At 26.9% G+C, this 15,932-nt stretch overlaps 1 protein-coding gene across 1 annotated transcript in view; it reads right to left on the reverse strand.

The window, feature by feature from the left end:
* The window catches only part of LOC111631329 (C-Maf-inducing protein-like), a 79,799-nt gene that overhangs the window by 25,348 nt on the left and 38,519 nt on the right, over positions 1–15,932 (reverse strand). The window contains exons 5-11 of the mRNA XM_023375552.1: positions 9,747–9,836; positions 9,527–9,634; positions 9,366–9,446; positions 9,147–9,250; positions 6,324–6,425; positions 6,169–6,252; positions 3,442–3,507 (exon numbers count right to left, since the gene is read on the reverse strand). Coding sequence (XP_023231320.1) covers positions 3,442–3,507; positions 6,169–6,252; positions 6,324–6,425; positions 9,147–9,250; positions 9,366–9,446; positions 9,527–9,634; positions 9,747–9,836 — 635 coding nt within the window. The remainder of the gene's footprint in view (positions 1–3,441; positions 3,508–6,168; positions 6,253–6,323; positions 6,426–9,146; positions 9,251–9,365; positions 9,447–9,526; positions 9,635–9,746; positions 9,837–15,932) is intronic.

Genomic DNA, 15,932 nt, shown 5'->3' on the forward strand with positions numbered 1-15,932 from the left:
TACATAAAAGTTAGTTGCTACAATTAGTCTTTTATAATTATAAAAACATCTTCAATAAAGTTTTGATTTGATTCTTTTTAGCAAATTCTCATGAATGATGTTTTGATTTTGTTTATCACATCATTATGAGTATGAATATAATACTTTATTTTGCCCAAAATATTTTTATTTTAAACGCTTTCAAATGAACATTAATAATGTTATTAATATGTTTATAACAAAACACATTCTTTTATTATTTATTCAAAATATTATATAAAATTGCTTGTCATTTACTGATTACAGAAAAATTATAGTTCATTATATTATACACTTACATGGTAACAAATATAGCCACAAAACAGTCAAGTCTAGAATTCCATTCAGATGAACTATGATCAATTTTATTCATTGTTTGAAGGCTAAATAGAAAATTAAAAATTTTTAAATATGAATATATATTTTAAATAATTCTATAGTGAAGTATATTTACTTTCTCTTCTCCTCAAATAAGGAATAAATAGCAGCCAGACAAATTGAAACTAGATTTGGTAAAACACGAGGATGTGGACATGTACTTGGCAATCCATGCATGCTGCAAATTCAGATTTAATTATAAAATGTTATTAATAATGTTTTATTAAAATTTCATAGTTTGATAAAATTAACAATAGATTTAAAAATTAATAATAAATTCATTTTAAAATCATACAAAATAAAATATTTACAATACATATAATAATGATAAGAAACAATATTAAGATATTTAAAAAAGATTACTCTTCTAATCACAAATTAATTTAATATATGCTATTATAAAAGTTTTTGCAAAGATATTGAACATAGTGACATAGAATATTAGTTATTTGATGTTTAAATCTAGAAAATTTCTTACAAATTTGCCTACAGTTACTACCTTTTGTAATTAAATAAAAATATTTTAAACTAATAATAATACATATGTATTTAGTAGTAAAAATAACAACATACATTTGGTAATAATTTGATACATATTTTAAAACTGTCTAGTGTGATAATAGATTTTACAAGAAAAATAATGCACAGTTGTTAAAAACATATATACTTTGCAAATAACTTTTGATAACATTACTGTTATCATCTTCAGTTGTTCACAATAGAAAGAAAAGTGAAATGTTTACTTTTGAATTTAAAGCGAGCATTCATTTTATTAATATTAAGTAATATTCTGGAATCAGTAATAATCAATGACAAAGATGACTTATCATATGGCTATAAAATCTACTGATTGCATAGTTATAATTGATCTTTGATTTTTTTTATACCTGCAAGTTATGAATGCTCTGTAAATTTTATTACATACTTCCTTAGTTAATAGCTATATTAATGATATATTATGCTCTTTATCAATTATTTTAATGACTTATTACAAAGTATAACCTTAAATTTTACTTTTGTATTTCTTCAGAATATATTTCTTTATACTTTGTATATACATACATATATAGTTTACTCTAAAACATGAGGGTATTTGTAATTTTGAAGAACGTTATCATTTGTATGTATTTCTTGAGCAAGTTTTGCTAATTTTATTTATATTTGTAATTTATCTGAGCATAAAATTTACATTTTTATGTGTTATATTGTATTGTCTCATCAGTAATTTGGTTTTGTCTGCATCTGTCATTGATAAATGTCTTTTTTTAAAAATCATTTATAAAAGTATTTTTGTATTACTAACTTGGGATCAAGAATTATAACTATGATTTAGTTTATTTGCATCATAAAAATTTATAGACAATGACAAAGTATGGTTATCTTTTTGCATTATACATGTTTTTTAGCTGATGTCATAACTGAAAAAAATTCATTTTAAACTTCAACTATTATAAAACTAGTTATGTAATGCTGTATCAGCATGTAGTTGGAGCGAGGCTGCTTGCACCTTCATTTTCTAGATTATGAGAGAAAAAAGAGAGAAAGAATCATTCATTCTCAACAATATATTTGATTTCTATTGTGTCATTTAAAGGTGCAGTACAAATATATGGTCAGAATAAGCCACTGATTAATTGCTATGCTAACACATCTTACTAATAACTTCTTACTAAACATCTTACTAATAACTTTTATTATAGTTTTTCCCAAACTACTTAGTTATTTGACTATAAAAGTTAGAAAACTTTGGTTTATATCTCGTGAATTCTTTTTTCACTTATCCTTTTCATTATTATTCATTTATTTTTCTTAATTAATAGTAAAATAAATATTTTATCTCCATACCTGTAACTACTGTTATTTATGGAGAATTTTTGGAAATATAAAAACAAGGTACAGTCGACCCCCCCATAACACGATAGATACGTTCCGGTTTTTATGAATCCATTTTCTATGAGTCCAGCCAATCACAGCCTGGCACATATGCAGTTTACAGACTACGGCTGTTTGAAAGGTTTCTTCCATAAAATTAATCGATTCTAGACTAATTTGACTCAACATTTCCAAAATACGTATAATTTTTTGGGAATAATCCATATAAACTATGCTATAAACAAAAAATTGTAGGATTACTTACCGAGCATGCACTGTTCGACTATGCCATTGCTTAAGCTTGTTTTTGTCGTGGAGCTTGTCATCGAATGGCGCTCGTGTGCTTCCTGATAAATTATTTTTTTTTGCAAAAGATTTGCTGAACTTTAGAGACATCATTAATATAAATATAATTTTTATGGACGTTAAATAATAAATGGTTTTTAGTAGGTCCGCTGCTCGTTTGTGCAATATCCGCTATTGGTCTAGATTCGACTAATCCTGTCATGACACGAGTTGGTGATGACGTTTTACCAAATTATAAGAGTTTTTTTTTAGCATGTTTGTATGAATACTGTCACAATTTTTTCNCAAAATTCTGAGATATTTGTTTGTAAAATTTTATAATAACTAAATATTCATTTGTTAATATAATATTCCACTTATTAAATGATGAAATTTGTTACACCAAAAATATTTTGCAAATAAAAACAATGAATTTGTAAAAGACACTCATTATTTGGTGTAGCATAAAGATCCAGAAATAAAATAGTTAATTGTAAAATAACATATTAATTTTTTAAAAGAAAAATGATAACAAGATTTATAGAAAAATCACTAAAATTTTGATCAAATGAAAGATTTTATAATGCATATAATAGTTCCAATTTTTTAAAATCACATGTCTTCAAATATAAAAATAATTTAAAAAACTAATATTTAACTTTGTTAGAGGTTTTAATCATTTTAGGGATAAATTATTGTAAATTAAAATATTATAGTTAAGTTTATTAATTGGAAATTAAAGTTACATTGCTTTGTAAATACAGTAGAGCGTCATTTATCCGAAAGTCGGTTATCTGAAAGAATTCCAGTCGGCAAATTTAAATTTTCGTTAGTGCTGTGGNATAAACAATATATATTTAACATAATTTAATTAAAATAATTACTTACTCATCAGGAAAAGGAATTGACTGTATTAGTTGAGACAAACTTTTTCTCCAATCTTCAAAGGTAGATCTAAAAAACAAAGTAAAATAGGAATTTTTTTTACTTGAATATTCAGTTAATATTTATTATTACAAATCAAATCAAATTTTATTTGTAGAAGGCTAACTGCCTGTTACGTAAAATAGGAATTTAATAGTATGTAGAGCTCGCATCAATTGAAGAGTTGACAGTCAAAATAGTCTAAGTGCAATTGTAATGAATAATTGTACATGAATAGTTCTCCAGAGATTGCAATAACTCTCAGTACCCAAGAATGAGCAGTATTTGTTTTTCTCAATTTTCTACATAGAAAATAAATTTTTGGCACTTAGACCCTTTAACTTTTAACTCTTCAATTATAAAAGAATATCATCCAATCCTATTTCATTATGCAATGAGTAGGTACTATACAGTACATATAGATCAAAATAATCTCTAAAATCAATTTTGTTATATGCTTAAAATTAAATATGAAAATGTAATTTGATATATCAGAACCATTGATATATCAAATTACATTAAATTAATTCAAATTTGTCACACTGATGTTATTTTTCAAGGTTAATAACAAAAAAATAAACTGGAATTTCTTCATACCTTCATTATAAAATAAAATTGATTTTTAATAAAATGCATTGAAAATATACATATTATTAAAATATTCAGCTCCATCATTTAATGCAATTTCCCTCAAAACATATTTCTAAATTTTGGAAGTATAAGAAAATTACTAGATGTTGAAATAAAATCACTACTATAACATGGACAAAATAATAAGTTTTTCTTTATTTATCCTTTAAGAATAACATTTTTAATAATGTTTTCAAGCAAAATCTTCAAAACTCAATTTCATGACCTGCTTGAACTCTTGCTAAACTCAAGAACAATTGAAACACTCTTTTAACTAAAAGATGTATTCAGTAATTCTGAACCAGTTAAAATCGCAAATCATTTGTTTTGTCATACAATCATGAACCAAAAATATTATAGTGTCATTAAAAAATTTAAAGATACTCTATGGATTTCTTTCCATAAACTAATGGATTTAATATTTAGTTAACAGATTTTTTTTAATAAAAATACAGTACTGTTAGCATTCTCAGAGTTTAAAAGCATTATTGATAACTGGCATAAAACTAATGCCATTAGAAACATTAGTAATCCCATGAAAAATCCTTGAAAAAAATGCTTTAATGCTAGAGATGTAATGATGATTCTCTATCAAACTCCTAAAAATATATATTCAGAAAAAATATTATTTTTTTAATAATTAATTTTATGAATAAAAATGATTACAAAGTTTTAAATATGCACTAGGGCATTCTGCATTCCTAAAAGTGTGTACAAAATCAATAACAGGAAATCATACAATAGAGTTACAAGTTATAAAAGAAGTTCTGTTCCAAGAAAGCTGAAAGAAAAAATTGTAAAATTTCTTATTAAGATATGAAAGTTTTGCCTTTTTTTTACAGTAAAAATCTTACAAAGCATAAAATCCGCTTAAATATTAAAACTGTAGATTAAACTTTATGTTTAATCTACTGTTTGTTTTAAACTGTAGATTAAACTTTATGTTTAATCTACAGTTTAAAACAAACAATAAAAATTAATTTTTACAATTTTTAGTATTAATGAAATGAAAATTGGCAAAATGTATCACCACACAATAACTCAAAATTTTTTGCTTGTTGGCTGAGAATATAAAAGAATCCAAATTTGGCATAAAAAAAAGGCAAGTTAAGATAATCAAAGGATTTTCTATTTACAAAAAAATTGTCTAAAACAGTGTTTCTCAACGAGGGGGGGCAATATCACCCCATGTGAGCGTTTTTTTCATGTTGAGGGGCAATTAGTAACAATTTATATTTTAGGGGGCGAAAAACAATTTTCTGGGAAATATAATAAAACATTATATTAAGAATAATTAGATATTTTATTTGTTATATTGTACAATAATTAAATAAATAACATTATACTAGTCAGTATTCTATTCAATGCAGTATGAATTTGGCGTTAGCCTTGGCATCGGAATTTTGAAGTAAAGGGGGGCGATACTACGAACGGTTTTATTGAAGGGGGCGACGATTCGTTAGAGGTTAAGAAACACTGGTCTAAAACCTAAAACTCATGGGCTCCCTGTATATGGAAATTTTAAAAATCATATACAGTTAATAAAAGAAGATTTATCAAACTGAAAACTGATTTCTATTTGATTGTACTGGTCAAAATGAGTGATATTAAAAATTCAAAAAAATTGGTTAAGAGCACTTTTGTTAGATTCTTTTCCTTTAAACAGTGCATGTTAGTTAATTATACAAATTACTGCATAAATTATATAACTATATTTCGTAAATTTTTTACAATTAAATTAAAATACATAAAAGTTAGTTGCTACAATTAGTCTTTTATAATTATAAAAACATCTTCAATAAAGTTTTGATTTGATTCTTTTTAGCAAATTCTCATGAATGATGTTTTGATTTTGTTTATCACATCATTATGAGTATGAATATAATACTTTATTTTGCCCAAAATATTTTTATTTTAAACGCTTTCAAATGAACATTAATAATGTTATTAATATGTTTATAACAAAACACATTCTTTTATTATTTATTCAAAATATTATATAAAATTGCTTGTCATTTACTGATTACAGAAAAATTATAGTTCATTATATTATACACTTACATGGTAACAAATATAGCCACAAAACAGTCAAGTCTAGAATTCCATTCAGATGAACTATGATCAATTTTATTCATTGTTTGAAGGCTAAATAGAAAATTAAAAATTTTTAAATATGAATATATATTTTAAATAATTCTATAGTGAAGTATATTTACTTTCTCTTCTCCTCAAATAAGGAATAAATAGCAGCCAGACAAATTGAAACTAGATTTGGTAAAACACGAGGATGTGGACATGTACTTGGCAATCCATGCATGCTGCAAATTCAGATTTAATTATAAAATGTTATTAATAATGTTTTATTAAAATTTCATAGTTTGATAAAATTAACAATAGATTTAAAAATTAATAATAAATTCATTTTAAAATCATACAAAATAAAATATTTACAATACATATAATAATGATAAGAAACAATATTAAGATATTTAAAAAAGATTACTCTTCTAATCACAAATTAATTTAATATATGCTATTATAAAAGTTTTTGCAAAGATATTGAACATAGTGACATAGAATATTAGTTATTTGATGTTTAAATCTAGAAAATTTCTTACAAATTTGCCTACAGTTACTACCTTTTGTAATTAAATAAAAATATTTTAAACTAATAATAATACATATGTATTTAGTAGTAAAAATAACAACATACATTTGGTAATAATTTGATACATATTTTAAAACTGTCTAGTGTGATAATAGATTTTACAAGAAAAATAATGCACAGTTGTTAAAAACATATATACTTTGCAAATAACTTTTGATAACATTACTGTTATCATCTTCAGTTGTTCACAATAGAAAGAAAAGTGAAATGTTTACTTTTGAATTTAAAGCGAGCATTCATTTTATTAATATTAAGTAATATTCTGGAATCAGTAATAATCAATGACAAAGATGACTTATCATATGGCTATAAAATCTACTGATTGCATAGTTATAATTGATCTTTGATTTTTTTTATACCTGCAAGTTATGAATGCTCTGTAAATTTTATTACATACTTCCTTAGTTAATAGCTATATTAATGATATATTATGCTCTTTATCAATTATTTTAATGACTTATTACAAAGTATAACCTTAAATTTTACTTTTGTATTTCTTCAGAATATATTTCTTTATACTTTGTATATACATACATATATAGTTTACTCTAAAACATGAGGGTATTTGTAATTTTGAAGAACGTTATCATTTGTATGTATTTCTTGAGCAAGTTTTGCTAATTTTATTTATATTTGTAATTTATCTGAGCATAAAATTTACATTTTTATGTGTTATATTGTATTGTCTCATCAGTAATTTGGTTTTGTCTGCATCTGTCATTGATAAATGTCTTTTTTTAAAAATCATTTATAAAAGTATTTTTGTATTACTAACTTGGGATCAAGAATTATAACTATGATTTAGTTTATTTGCATCATAAAAATTTATAGACAATGACAAAGTATGGTTATCTTTTTGCATTATACATGTTTTTTAGCTGATGTCATAACTGAAAAAAATTCATTTTAAACTTCAACTATTATAAAACTAGTTATGTAATGCTGTATCAGCATGTAGTTGGAGCGAGGCTGCTTGCACCTTCATTTTCTAGATTATGAGGGAAAAAAGAGAGAAAGAATCATTCATTCTCAACAATATATTTGATTTCTATTGTGTCATTTAAAGGTGCAGTACAAATATATGGTCAGAATAAGCCACTGATTAATTGCTATGCTAACACATCTTACTAATAACTTCTTACTAAACATCTTACTAATAACTTTTATTATAGTTTTTCCCAAACTACTTAGTTATTTGACTATAAAAGTTAGAAAACTTTGGTTTATATCTCGTGAATTCTTTTTTCACTTATCCTTTTCATTATTATTCATTTATTTTTCTTAATTAATAGTAAAATAAATATTTTATCTCCATACCTGTAACTACTGTTATTTATGGAGAATTTTTGGAAATATAAAAACAAGGTACAGTCGACCCCCCCATAACACGATAGATACGTTCCGGTTTTTATGAATCCATTTTCTATGAGTCCAGCCAATCACAGCCTGGCACATATGCAGTTTACAGACTACGGCTGTTTGAAAGGTTTCTTCCATAAAATTAATCGATTCTAGACTAATTTGACTCAACATTTCCAAAATACGTATAATTTTTTGGGAATAATCCATATAAACTATGCTATAAACAAAAAATTGTAGGATTACTTACCGAGCATGCACTGTTCGACTATGCCATTGCTTAAGCTTGTTTTTGTCGTGGAGCTTGTCATCGAATGGCGCTCGTGTGCTTCCTGATAAATTATTTTTTTTTGCAAAAGATTTGCTGAACTTTAGAGACATCATTAATATAAATATAATTTTTATGGACGTTAAATAATAAATGGTTTTTAGTAGGTCCGCTGCTCGTTTGTGCAATATCCGCTATTGGTCTAGATTCGACTAATCCTGTCATGACACGAGTTGGTGATGACGTTTTACCAAATTATAAGAGTTTTTTTTTAGCATGTTTGTATGAATACTGTCACAATTTTTTCGCCGTGATATAGGAATCCGAACTATAGGAACCCGTGTTATGGGGGGTCGATTGTATTGTGAAGTAATACAAAATACTAGGTTTGTGGCCATGATAGCAGAGTAATTGGCTATATATACACATGTTTAATGTTAACATTTTATTAAATTTGTTATACTAAAATTGCATTAAATTAAATATACTTTAATTTTTTAACAAAATAAAGTATATTTAATTTCTAATTATGGCATTTTAAAAATTGCTTCTTAATGCAGATATTTTCCTCTTACTTATTTTTATTAGTATTACAAAAGTTTTTATTGATACATAAGTGTAAAAGAATAATTTTTAATAATTCATTTATCTGAAATAAAATAGCAGAATAGAAAGTATGCTTAAAATGAAAATTTATATATCCAGTTTCTTACATGATATGATATATATAAAATAACAAATTACCTATTGAGGAAATCCATAATAACTTTTTGACCATCATTTTGGCAACTTAAAGCTTGAATATAATCTTGAACAAATACTCGAGTCTTTGGATACTTTCCAAAGTCCTGTATCATAATTTTCGATTTACATCAAGAAAGACAAGGAAATAATAATAATATTTTACTAAATAAAAATGACATGTCTGCATATATATCTATTTAAACATTAATAAATACATACCATGTTATGTTTTAAAATCCTCTGTACTACAGGAGTGAATAAATCTAACACTATACTGGATCGAGGATTTACTTGACAATACTATACAAAATTAAAATATTGTTTATTAAATCTTAATAAGAATTAATAAAATAATAATTTAATTACAAAATAGAACATACTTTACATAAGAAATCACATATTTCTGAAGTGGGAGTTACACGTTCTAATAATGGTGAAATTACTGTAATAGTTTCTTCTGTCAAATATTTTGACATCCACATTTCATCCTAGATAAAAATTATTTAATACCTTACAAATTCATATATTTTATTAAAATTTAATAATACATTAAAGATGCTACTTATGTGTAGTAAATATATATAATTTTCATTTACTTACTTTCTGTAAACATTTAGAAATGATTTCCAAAGGAGTTTGATAAATACATTCATCTTGCAATGGAGTTGTTAAAGATAATTCAACAAGATTCTGTAATGATATATAACTATTTTAAAAAATGTCATATACAATGTTTTAAAATGTTTAACCAATGTTTGAAAAATGTCCAAACCAAACAATCACCATAATGAATCAGGCTATTTTTCAGATACTATTTTAATAATTAAATTCTAAATAATTTGGTACTAGATGAATGCATTAGGTCCCATTTCTTATTAACTTTAATAACTATAATTAAATTAATATTTATAAAATAAATTAGAATATTCTGGAAAAAAAAATTGGCCTGGACTCAGACTCAAACCCGCAACTCCCGCTAACTGTGTGGATGTGTTAACAGTTTGGAAAATGTTATCTAAATCTAGTCTGATAAAAAAAAATCCAATCATATAACCATAGGACTGATTGGCCATAGCATTGATTTTTCTGAGTAATAGCATGTTTTATTAAAATACTAGTCATGAGTTTGTTCAATAGAATACCGTAAACATCAATTTAAACTGACTCTATATAAAGAAATACAACAGATTCAAATTGGGAGATTGTGTAGATCATTTATTCCACCAACCCAATGATAATGAGGATATTTGATTAAAATGTTTCAAACATGGAAATAAAAATATAGTAACACTTCATCCTGCATGAACTATATTTGATGGCATGTATTTAATAGCATATCTTCTATTCTTCTCTAACTGCACTTAACTAATACTCAAACCTCGACACAAAAACCTTTAAAATGCAGCCTTTTTATTCAAATTTTTTTACGTTTTTGGCCAGTTTGAATGGCCAAAAACGTTCAATTATTCTGTTCTGAATAATTGAATGATTCTGAATTTCTATAACAACATTTGTTCTGGAACTTTAAAAAAAATTTGTTTTTTTCAGAGGAAAAATATTCAAAAATTTAAACTTTAACCCCAACCACCAAAATTTAATAGTATCAATCCCCCTAGATTGATGCTATTAAATTTTGGTGGTTAAAGGTTGAGGTTTGGGGAGATGATGGAGGTCATGTGTATCTCCATTAAGGTCGAACTTAATGACAATTTTACTCATTACTAGCATTTACAATTTTTTTATAAAACTCATCCCTACTCTCAAAATTAGGGTTTTTGCCATTTTTAAATAGTTAAAAATATAAGTTTTTATTAATAAAATATGATAACAGACTTATGCCATTAAAATTTTAAATGTTGCCAGGAAAGTTGAGCAAATCATTGCTTGTTTATTTCAATTATCCTGCATAAAACAATCAAGTTTGAATCTTTATAACTAAATAAGAAATCTAAAGCCAGATTTCATAAAGATATTTGATTAGACTGTTATATAATATACCATGCATAGATGTGAAGTAGGGTTGCCACATTTGGAAACTGGCTTTGCCTGCCAAGTGTGACGACCAGGAGAAGGTAAGTGAGAAGAACAAAATTTAAAATTTGATCAATTTAATGAACAACTAATCACATTCAATTTGACATTTTAGCAATTTTTTGAGCAACTTTAAAACCATATTTAGTATTCAATTTAATAGCACTCAATATTTTATTTTTTTTTACATGAATTGCATTTGAAAACTTAACATACTACATCATAATTTATGAATCAGAACAAAAACTTTCATGATTATAATGAGAAAGTAATTTTATCATTTTAAGTAAACTGCTGGCCAGTTCAATGCAGGATAGTTAGCAACATTAATCTCTAGTCATCATGATAATTAACTTGCAAATTTATATAATTCAAATTAATAAACTTGAAAGCAAAAATTAGAAGTCTGTATAGTGTAACTGGTAACTTAGTTGTACAATAGACAAAGTAGCAGCAGATTTAAGTCATACTTTGGGTTGTTATTTTCTTCTAAAATGTCCCAAATTATAAAATTAATTTCCAAAATTATTATTATTATTAATATTGGTACAAGATAGTAGCCTAATCATATACTTTTAGTCCAAATTACTTTGTATTTTGGCTAGACTTTAGAGTCTAGCCAAAATATAATCTAAGGAAATCTGGTTTTAGATACGAAGATAGTATAAAAAGAAATAAATGAAACCGAATATAAATTTCATTTATTTCTTTATATTGTTCAAGACTCAAAAGGAAGTATCATTCAGATTGAATGTCTTGATTGTCTCAAACATTTGTATTCACATACAACATTAAAAACATGTAAATGATATAAAGTTGCATAGCATCATGCTTTCTAAGCATGCTTCAGTATATGAATAAGAAAGTTATTCTCGTATCATAGTTTATACTCTAAAAATGTACTATAGCATGTTATAGAAGTTTTTCTAGCCCTGTGTTTTACAATATTTTTTTTTTGTTGTGTTCATTGTAAACATGTTCCCAAAGTTTGGCAAAGCACTTTAGAAATACCACATATTTGTAATTTGTATCTTACTCAAAAAATTTAAAATTTACAAATTTATAGTACTTGCTGAACAAAAGATANTTTAAATGAATATTGAACATATAATAGAACATCAAAACTTATAAAATTACAGAGAGTAAAAATTCTCTAAAAAGCAAAATAAAATTACTGTTTAAAAATTTTAGAACTTCTGTTCAGAAATAAAGAAATTTTTTCCTTACACATTACAGGAATTAGAAATTTCACACCTTTATATGAATTGAGGTATTGGGTCAATTCAGGTAAAGGTGTGAAATTTCAAATTCACAGAAACTTGTATATGAGGAGACAACTTAAAACCAATAAATAAATAACTTTTAATATCAAAGGAAAACATAAATGATAATTGATCTGTCCACCTGTTTTGCTTATTTAGATATTGATGAATTTATTTTTCACCTGCAATAGTAGTTTCAAAGACAATGGTTAAAATAAAATAATCTTATTTCATTACAAAAAGAAATTCAATGGCAATTAGTAATTAAAATTTATTGACTCAAATGCTTTTAAAATTTGAGGGACCAAAAAAAAAAAAAACGTGTGATATATTGAAAACCGCTATATAACGAGAGGCTACTGTATTATAATGCAATTTGTTTCTTGAATAATCTATTTTATTACTATTATAATTTTTCACTTTTATTGTATCTCTATCCTTATTTTATATATATATAAATTATTTACATTTCTGTAATGCTTTTAATATTTAATTGTTATTTCAGTATTTTTTAATTGATTGTTTCAATAGGAAAAAGACACTTTCAAATCCTCCTGGGAATTTTCTATTAAAAATCTTGTATTAAAATGTCTAAATAAATATTTGTTTTGAAAAATAATCATAGAAGCACAAGTTCCAAACCAAGATGCAGTTATCATCAATGCAGGGGTTTAATAAATATTACCTCTTCAATCAAACAATTTGCACAATAAAATGACAAATTCCACCACAAGAATAAAGCTTAACAAACAGAGGTTTCAAACAAACCAAAAAATACACAATGAAATCAATCTAAATTATCTCAGACCTGTTTTATCAGGTTCAATTGTGGAGATCCAGCTTACTAATCCATACTAATATTTACAATCTTCTTTCTCTCAAGGAAATTATTAATAAGCTGAGTATGATGCAAATGTGATTTTCATTACAGTGCTTGCTGATTTCATTTTTTTTTCTCAACATACAAAACACAGTAAGGCAAGTGCTACTATCTCCAAATAAACAAATTGGTTTTTGAATGTCGACATGTTTTGGTCGAAAGAATTCTGGCCTCAAAACAACCCAGATTTGAATCCTTTGGTCTTCTATGTATGGAGCGTAGTTGAAAGGGTCACGAACAAGTCCAGACATACAAATGTCGCATCATTGAGAGTCGTTGACATCAATAGCGGCTCCATATAGGCATTCCTGTATAATTCTGACAAAATCACCTGACAATGCTGAAACAAGGATACTACTTGACATAATACCTCAAGAAGTCAAATGGAATTAGATCCAATAACCTTGATTATCAGATCTAATCCATGTAGACCAGTGTTTCCCAACGTGGGGCCCACACCCCATAGTTGGGTAATTTAAAAATGGACTCATCCGAAGTTTAAGTTAACTGTATAGCCGCTGTATATGTTAGGGTGGGCATAAGAATTTTAGAAAGGCTTAGGTGTTTCCCAACCTTTTTTGTGCTATGCCCACATAGCACAAAAAAGGTTTGGAAACACTGATGTAGACTAATGAAGGAGGTGCAAATCAGCTGGCATGCAATATCCAATACAATAATGAAGTAGATGTTTGTTCAGATAACATTCATAATTTTTTTTAATTTCATCTCTGTCTTTGGTTATTTTTTAAAAGTCATCACCCAAGAATGGTACAGGAGTCTTTGCCTATGAAGGAAAAAGATGTCTAGTCCAAGGAACTGGCTTTCCACCTACCATGTGACCTCAAAAAGCTGGTAATTTTTCAAATCCATCATTGTCACAATTTATTTTAAAATATAGTATATGTCTTTGTAAACAGATATGAAGCATTTAATATAAAAACAACAATCTAAAAATCTTTTTGTAGTGTTATTTTTGTCAATTTATTTTTAGATTCAGTAATTAAAATTTTTATTAAAAAGTTAAAAAAAACAATAAAAATATTCACACTATGATGAAAAGTTCCATGTTTGACAAAGTAACTTCTCAAAACAGACTTCTCTGTAGGTTACTGTTAGAGAGGTTGGTAACAAGACAGGGCTCCATCTTGGCGGAAAATAAAGTTAACTGCCAAAGGTATAATTGTACTGATGCTCACAATCTGGTGGTGTCGTGTCAATACAACTGATACTGCCAGGTTTGGTCTGATGTGGCTTATTGCCTTGATGTTTGCAGGATCACAAAGGAAAGCCACACCAAACATCGATAATGCATAAAAAAAGTGTGATTACAACTTTTCAAATGGTGCATTGTTCTTGGCTGTACTCCTAAGCATTGTTGTGTATTTCATGAATAAAAGACAGATCAAGATTATGAATACTCCTGTATAGCATTACAGGGTGTCCTCATTTAACAAGTACAGTGGAACCCCAGTTAACGAACATCCTGGTTAACAACCAAATTGGTTAACGAACTTTTTATTTTGTAAAAATTTTGTCTCGGATAACGAACAAAATTCAGATAACGAACTTAACGACTTTTGTGTCAAATTTGTAAGCTTGCTGACTTTTAGAGAAAATCAGTTAATCGTGTGTTGGTGATGGTCTAGGGTCCATTCGTACATTGGTGGTGGCAGAGGAGACAAAGATGACAAGTATTTTACAGTGAAAATCATTTATTACAATGGGAAGATGATTACAATCATTACATATTTGAGTAAGTTGGAAATGGCTTATCTACGGTATTTTCTCTTGGCACTGAGGAGTGGCATATCGCTGGTCCTACGATAGTGCAAACTGATCAGTCGTAGCCCCAGAGTGGACGAGATAGGTTCGCTTGGTCACAGAAGCAATGGTAGGTGACAGAGCTGCAATGACTGGAGCGGTCCGCAAGACACAACACAAATTTTAGCGGGCACGACTTTAGGCTTAATCCAGATGAAGAAGGCACAGATTAATCGCCATAGAATTTTTAGGAAAACTGCGTTTTGACCTTGAGATTCAGGGTTTTTATAGTATTTCTTACTTGAATCTCACCTTACGATTAGTCCTGAGTCCCATTCCTTGCTTCCCGATTGTTTTCTTCTTTGTCTCCAGGTGAAAACTGAAACCAGATCAGGTCACGAGAAAGGTTTGTTCCAAGACGTTTATTTGACACCTGTTCGTCAACTCTGATAAGAGATTGTTGATAAACCTATAAGCCTTTCGCTCATAATTTAGCCTATTGTTTCTGCTATCTGTCATTTTAGAACTTTATGATCGTATGTGATGTTTTTATACCCGTCAAATCTTTCCCCTTTTCCGAAAATTTAACCTAGATCGACTGTTTGTGAGCACGTTTTCCTATATTTTCATTAAAGAAAATCCATTTTACAAATAAATTACAAAAATACTGATGGCTAGAACGAATTAATTGTACAGTAGAGCCTCGATTATCCGACTCAATTGGGGACTGGGGTTGGTCGGATAATTGAAAAGTCGGATAACCGAAAAGTATGAAAAAAATCCATTATTAGTGTAGTATATTATTATATCCCATGTAATTAGTATATTAGTATATCGCTATTAACCTACTTC

This window comes from Centruroides sculpturatus, unplaced genomic scaffold (assembly GCF_000671375.1).
Source record: "Centruroides sculpturatus isolate CEXI.00-Female unplaced genomic scaffold, Cexi_2.0 scaffold293, whole genome shotgun sequence".
Lineage (NCBI taxonomy): Eukaryota > Metazoa > Arthropoda > Arachnida > Scorpiones > Buthidae > Centruroides > Centruroides sculpturatus.